The 7,287-nt window shown below is 52.1% G+C and overlaps 1 protein-coding gene across 1 annotated transcript in view; it reads right to left on the reverse strand.

Moving 5' to 3' along the window:
• Nucleotides 1–3,928: 3,928 nt before the first annotated feature.
• Nucleotides 3,929–7,287, reverse strand: part of MRPL4 (mitochondrial ribosomal protein L4) — a 10,479-nt gene continuing 7,120 nt past the window's right edge. The window contains exons 5-8 of the mRNA XM_037728385.1: nucleotides 6,257–6,415; nucleotides 6,065–6,174; nucleotides 5,904–5,980; nucleotides 3,929–4,370 (exon numbers count right to left, since the gene is read on the reverse strand). Of these exons, the coding sequence (XP_037584313.1) occupies nucleotides 4,225–4,370; nucleotides 5,904–5,980; nucleotides 6,065–6,174; nucleotides 6,257–6,415 (492 nt within the window). The 3' untranslated portion in view covers nucleotides 3,929–4,224. The remainder of the gene's footprint in view (nucleotides 4,371–5,903; nucleotides 5,981–6,064; nucleotides 6,175–6,256; nucleotides 6,416–7,287) is intronic.

Below are 7,287 nucleotides of genomic sequence, written 5' to 3' on the forward strand. Positions count from 1 at the left end.
TTAGTAGAGACGGGGTTTCACCATGTTGACCAGGATGGTCTCGATCTCTTGACCTCGTGATCCACCCGCCTTGGCCTCCCAAAGTGCTGGGATTACAGGCTTGAGCCACTGCGCCCAGCCTAACATGGTTTTAATAAATATTTTTGGTTACAAAACTGACTTATATAATGAAACAAAGAATTTTGAATCTGAAAAACACAAATAAAAATCTGTGTATTCAGTAGTCTTTGTGTCACCTTCTCCAAATTCTGAAATACAGCTCATTATTTATTTATTTATTTTTGAGACAGAGTCTTGCTCTGTCGCCAGGCTGGAGTGCAGTGCTGCGATCTCAGCTGGCTGCAGCCTCTACCTCTAGGCTTTAAGCGATTCTCCTGCCTCTGCCTCCTGAGTAGCTGGGATTACAGGCACCTACTACCATGTCTGGCTAATTTTTTTGTATTTTTAGTAGAGATGGGGTTTTACCATGTTGGTCAGGTGGATCTCAAACGCTTGACCTCAAGTGATCCACCCTCCTTGGCCTCCCAATGTGCACTGTGCCAGGCCTACAGCTCATTATTAATTCATTCTAATTTATAAATAAATCTCATTGTATTTATTTCAGTAGGTTTGCAAAAACCAAAACATTTTAAAAATAAAAAGGAGAGGTCCAGGCGTGGTGGCTCACATCTGTAATCCCAGCACTTTGGGAGGCTGAGGCAGGCGGATCATTTGAGGTTGAGAGTTCAAGACCAGCCTGACCAACATGGTGAAACCCCGTCTTTACTAAAAATACAAAATTAGCCAGGCGTGGTGATACATGCCTGTAATCCCAGCTATTCGGGAGGCTGAGGCAGGAGAATCGTTTGAACCCGGGAGGCGGAGGTTGTGGTGAGCTGAGATCATGCCATTGCACTCCAGCCTGAGCAACAAGAGCAAAACTCCGTCTTAAAAAAATAAAGAGGAGAAATTTGGACACAGAAACAGACACACACCCACAGGGACGACATCGCCTGAAGATGAAGGGGGAGACTGAAGCAATGTGGCTACAAGCCAAGGAATGTCAAAGATTGCCAGCAAAGCAAACTGCCAGAAGCTAGGAGAGGGGTCTGGAACAGACGATCCCTGGGAAGCTAACCCTGTCCTTGATCTTGGACTTGCAGCCTCCAGAAACAGAAGAGAATACATTTCTGTTGACTAACCCCTCAGCTCCACAGTTTACAGCATTCCTACAGCTGCCCTAACAAACTCATATACCCCAACTTATTTACTTATTTTTTGAGATGGAGTCTCACTCTGTCACCCAGGCTGGAGTGCAGTAGCATGATCTTGACTCACTACAACCTCTGCCTCTCGGGTTCAAGCAATTCTCCTGCCTCAGCCTCTCAAGTAGCTGGGACCACAGGCATGTACTACCACGCCCAGCTAATTTTTGTATTTTTAGTAGAGATGGGGTTTCACCATATTGGTCAGGCTGATCTTGAACTCCTGACCTCATCCTCCCACCTCAGCCTTCCAAAGTGCTGGGATTACTGGCGTGAACCACCGAGCCTGGCCTATTTATTTTTGAGAACGAGTCTTGCTCTGTCACCCAGGCTAGAGTTCAGTGGTGTGCTCTTGGCTTACTGCAAACTCCTCATCTCTTGGATTCAAGTGATTCTTCTGCCTCACCCTCCTGAGTATCTGGGATTACAGGTGCCCACCACCAAGCCTGGCCAATTTTTGTATTTTTAGTAGAGACAGGGTTTCACCATGTTGGCTAGGCTTTCTCGAACTCCTGTACTATAGTGATCTGCCCACCTTGGCCTCTCAAAGTGCTGGGATTCCAGGCATGAGCCACCGTGCCTGGCCTGTTTTTTGTAGAGATGAGGTCTTGCTATGTTGCCCAGGCTGGACTCAAACTCCTGGCCGCAGCCTTCCAAGTAACTGGGACTGCAGGTGCGTGCCATCGTGCCCAACTATGCCAATTATTTTAAAACACACTCTAGACAGTGTATCATATCTTTTTCTTTTTTTTCTTGAGACAGGGTCTTGATCTGTTACCCAGGCTGGATTGCAATGGCACAATCTCAGCTCACTGCAGCCTCCACCCCCAGGGTTCAAGCAATCCTCCCACCTCAGCCTCCAGAGTAGCTGGGACCACAGGTGTACCACCATGCCCGGCTAATTATTCTATTTTTAGTAGAAATGGGGTCTCATTATGTTGCCCTGGCTGGTCTCAAACTCCTGTGCTCAAGCGATTCACCTGCCTTGGCCTTCCAAAGTGTTGGGATTATAAGCATGAGCCACCAGGCCCAGCTGTATAATTTTTTCTGATGCCTGTGAAATCCTCAGGCTGGCTGAAGGACTCCAGTGTGGAGGAATACGTTCTGACCCATTTCTTTTGAAAATCCATCTGGGCAGCAGTTGGTCCCACCATGTTTCCTGATAGGTAAGATGCAGACTGATCGACGTTTATACTCCTGGCTGCAACTCTCCAGGCTGGGCCAGGCACTGTCAGGCCAACAGCTGGGTGTGACTCTAGGCATCGGTGCCCCTACAGAACTGGCAAGAGGAATGGTGGCAAGGCGGCATTTTCTGCAGAGCTTTGGCAGGCCTTTAACTGGTTTTAATAGCTTTTTCTTTTTTACGTTGTCAAATCTGCTGCTTCAAGGATCAAAGTCTGTGTCCCCTGAGGATGTTTGGAGAATATGTTGCACTCTCTGAAGGCAATCCCAAGAGAGGAATTCCAGAGGTGTTTTCAGCTAGGGTTGGCCCAGCAGGTAGGGATGGTTGTGTGACTGCTTAGCCTGGCCAGGTCCACACACGCAGAAAGCAGTCCTGATTGACCCTCCTCCCTTCTTCCTTTCCTTTCCTGATCTTCTTCCTTTCCGTTTCATTCTGTTTCTCCTTCCTTCCTTTTCTTTTTCTTTCTTCCTCCCTCCCTCCCTCTCTTTTCTATTTCCTTCTTTCTTTCTCTTTTCTTTCAGCCAGAGTCACTGCAACCCGAGTTCAAGTGATTCTTCTGCCTCAGCTTCCTGAGTGGCTGGGATTATAGGTGCCCGTGACCATTCCTAGCTTGGCCAGGCTGGTCTCAAACTCCTGATCTCTGGTGGTCTACCTGCCTTGACCTCCCAAAGTCCTGGGGCGTGAGCCACTGTGCCTGGCTGGTTGACTTTAAATAAATCCATCACATTGTCTTATAGTCTGTTGTGGCTATTAGGAACAATTAACGTGGCAGGCAAACAACCTCAGCAAACTCAAGAATTGGGATACTGGGTTTTTAAGACAGTGTTTCACTCTGTCACCCAGGCCAGAGTGTATTGGCTCAATTTCAGCTCACTGCAGCCTCTGCTTCCTGGGCTCAGGTAATCCACCTCAGCCTCCCAAGTAGGTGGGACCTGAGGTGAGCACCACCACGCCCAGAAAATTTTTGTATTTTTTGCAGAGATGGGGTTTCGCCATGTTGCCCAGGCTGGTCTCGAACCCCTAGGCTCAAGCGATCCTCCCACCTTGACCTCCAAAGTACTAGGGTTACAGGTGGGAGTCACCATGCCCAGGTGTTTTTAAACAGGTGCTTATCCGCCCACTTACAGCAAGACGTTTACTTTTCTGACTCTGCTTACAGGAAGTCATTGCAATGAAAAGTCAGGTTTGTGCATGACATCTACTTGTACAATCACGCAGGCACTCTCAGGCTTCATGAAGTACGGTCGTAGACAGGACTGCAAAACCTCTCAGGGACGGGAATGCCCAGCGGTGGTGCTCAGGAGGTGGACCTGCCAGGATTCAGCTTCTAGGAAGTGTGGGTGCCCACGAACCTGTGAGGTCCTGGAGTCTGACTCATCAGCTAAGTGAATTCTTGTAATTCCCACAAATAGCACTGGGGTTCCCTTAAACCAGATCCCCAGTGGTGCCCAGAACCCGGGAGGGAGCCCAACATGCCCAATGCAGTTATTAGAAATGACACTGTCTGTTTATCCTTCTTTATTTAAAAATCCAATTTATTTTAAAAACACAGAGAGAATGGAGGTAGGAGCCTGCCTGGGCTCTCCATGGAGTTGCCCCTTCCCAATGGTGATGGCCACTCCACACGGTCTCAGATTCCTCCCTGGGATGATAGGGTACGAGTGGCACCTCCCTCGAAGGGTGGGTGTGGGTGTGAGGCTCCCAAGTCGGCCAGGGACTCAGCCTGGCTCAGAACAGGCGCTTCACATCAACAGTGGCGTGGGGAGGCCCTGGGCCCTGGGTGGTTCGGGGTGGGGATCAGGGAAAGTCGCTGTAGGGCAGGCTGAGAGGGTAGAGCAGCCTGTAGCGCATGTCCTGCCAGAGCAGCTTGTCCTCCAGGAAGGCGATGGTGGGCAGCGTCAGGACCAGGGTCTGGTGCTTGAGCATGCTGTACACATTTAGGCCTGAGGGGTTGGGGGATGGTCAGGACGGGACTGCCTCTCCCACCCCACCCACATCAGAGTCCCTCCGTGTTTACAGAGACCCTCAACTGTGCTCTAGTGTGACTTTGTGAGCCCAGCAGCCCGGGCCAGACCCTGCCTGGTCGCTTGTTGCCTGTAAGCTTCTGGCCAAGGAGCTGTTCTCAGCTCATCACCTGCTGACTGAGAGCCCCCGAAGTGTTAAGGCTCAGCCTGTGCCTAGGCGGGACTCCTGGCTCCCATTCTCATAGGGGAGACCCAGGGCAAATGATGGGAGGGCAGGGAGGTGATAGGGCTGGTCGTGCAGGGCCTGGCATAGCACCCTGAGGATTTGAGCTTTCATCTTGAGGGAGGTGGGAGCCAGTGAGGGCTGTGGGTTGAGGAAGGACAGGACCTGACTCAGGCTCACAGGCGCCATCTGGTGGCTGTGGAGGGAATAGACAGTGGCGTTGGCAGAGGTGACCTTGGAGCTTTTTTTGGGGGGACAGAGTCTTGCTGTCACCAGGCTTGAGTGCAGTGGCAGGATCTCCGCTCACTGCAACCTCCGACTCACCTGCCTCAGCCCCACCCCTGAGCAGCTGGGACTATAGGCACGTGCCACCATGCCCAGCTAATTTTTTGTATTTTTAGTAGAGACGGGGTTTCACCCTGTTGGCCAGGATGGTCTCAATCTCTTGACCTCGTAATTGGCCTGCCTCAGCCTCCCAAAGAGCTGGGATTACAGGTGTGAGCCACCGTGCCCGATCTCTTCTTTTCTGAGACAGAATCTCGCTCTCTCCCCTAGGTTTGGGTGCAGTGGTGTGATCATGACTCACTGCAGTTTTTGGCCCCCTGAGCTCAAGGTATCCACTTACCTCAGCCCCCTGAGTAGCTGGGACTACAGGCGCACACCACCAGGCCTGGCTCATTTTTTTATTTTTAGTACAGATGGGAGCCTCACTATATTGCCCAGGCTGGCCTCAAACTCTAGGCCTCAAGCAAATCTCCTGCCTTGGCCTCCCAAAGCACTGGGATTGCAGACATGAGCCACCACACCCAGCCAAGCATTTTTTTTTTTTTTTTTTTTTTTGAGTCGCAGTTTTGCTCTTGGTACCCAGGCAGGAGTGCAGTGGCTCGATCTCGGCTAACCTCAGCCTCCGCCTCCTGGGTTCAAGCAATTCTCATGCCTCAGCCTGCCGAGTAGCTGGGACTACAGGCATGCGTCGCCACACCCAGCTAATTTTTGTATTTTTAGTAGAGACGGGGTTTCACCATGTTGACCAGGATGATCTTGATCTCTTGACCTTGTGATCCACCTGCCTCGGCCTTCCAAAGTGCTGGGATTATATGAGCCACCGCGCCCGGCCCAAGCACTTCTTTAGGAAAGGTTATTGCTTTGGGCAAGCTGAGGGCTGGGTCCGGGACACTCCCCAAGGCCAGAGACCAGATGCAGGATTTGAACTGCCCTGTGATTCTAACAGCAGAGCCTGCTCATGCACACTCTGGGGGCCTGGGAAGTGGGCTGGGCCCTTTGCTCACCAATAGCTGGGATCAGGGTGAAGGTCTTGAGCCTAGAGGTGGCCTCCACGATGTTCTGTGGCATCTCCTCATGTGTCCTGTAAAAGAATGGGGAGTGGGGCTTGAACCCTCATAGTATGGAGCTCAGGGCCCCCTGCCCCTGCTCTGCCCTGCGCCCTCACAAGTTCACGAGGAGCACAGAGTCCCCCCAGCGGCGGTAGCGGGCCAGGTCTGTCAGGTACTGGGGGTCTGGGGTCGGCAGCTCTAAGGAGTCCACAATGTGCAGGTCGTCCTGGTGGGAGGAAAGGATGATGTGAGCCCTGGGTCCGGAGCAGCCCAACCTCCAGCAGCCATTTGGGCCCCCATGGCTGTACCTGGGCCAGCTTGACGGTCAGTGCCACTTTGAGGCCCAGGGCCCGTACCTTCATAGGCAGCATGTAGTAGTAACTCGTGGGACCCCGGGGGCCGTGGGCAACGCCCCCTGCAGGAACAGAGGCATGTGAGCAGGCAGGGGCCGCTGCAGAGCTTGGAGGTCAACAGTCTGCTGCAGTGATGGGTTTGGGGTGATACGACAGAGGGGGTGCTGCCAGGAACCAGGCAGAGAGGGCAGGGCCTCAGAGGATGCTGGACCAGTGACTTTGCTTCACTCGGCTTCAGTTTCCCCAGCTGTCACACTCTGAGACAGGGCTGGCCACAGTGGCTCACACCAGCATGTTGGGAGGCTGAGGCTGGAGGATCACTTGAGCCCAGGAGCTCAAGGCTGCAGTGAGCTATGACTGGGCCACTGCACTACAGCCTAAGCAACAGCGAGATCCTGTCTCAAAAGCAAACAATCAAAAAACAAACCACCTTGAGAGCAGACAGTTCCTGCCTCATAGGACACATAAGTTACGGTGTGGATTCCGTAGAGTGGCGTAGAGTGTGAACTTAAGCACAGCTGTTCATGCTGAAATTATCACGAGGTTCTAACTTTCAGGTTTAGAGAGACAGGCAGGCATCAGGCACACACTCTGATGGAGCAAGCAGTGTGATTTGGGAGCAACAGCACTCGGGGAAATTCCCTAGCAAGCCCCTCATGTTGGTGTCCGCCCTCACCTGGGCCTTCGAAATGCAACAGAGAAGACAATGGACACAGTCGCTGCCCTCACGCTGTTCACATTCCGGTAAGGTCAGAAAACAGGCTAAAATGCAGAGGGAATCAGGGTAGCCCGAGGGGATGCGGAGGCAAAGGAGGTCAAGGAGGGCTGCTTGGAGGAGGTGTGGCCTAGAACCGTGAAAGGTGAGGAGAGCTGGCAGGGTAAACAGCTGAGAGGGTGGCTGGTGCCACCCTGAGTCATCTTGTTAGCATCCAAGAAAATAAGAGGTTAAAAACAAGGCCGGGCGCGGTGGCTCACACCTGTAATCC

Source organism: Cebus imitator, unplaced genomic scaffold (assembly GCF_001604975.1).
Source record: "Cebus imitator isolate Cc_AM_T3 unplaced genomic scaffold, Cebus_imitator-1.0 Scaffold263, whole genome shotgun sequence".
NCBI classification, from domain to species: domain Eukaryota; kingdom Metazoa; phylum Chordata; class Mammalia; order Primates; family Cebidae; genus Cebus; species Cebus imitator.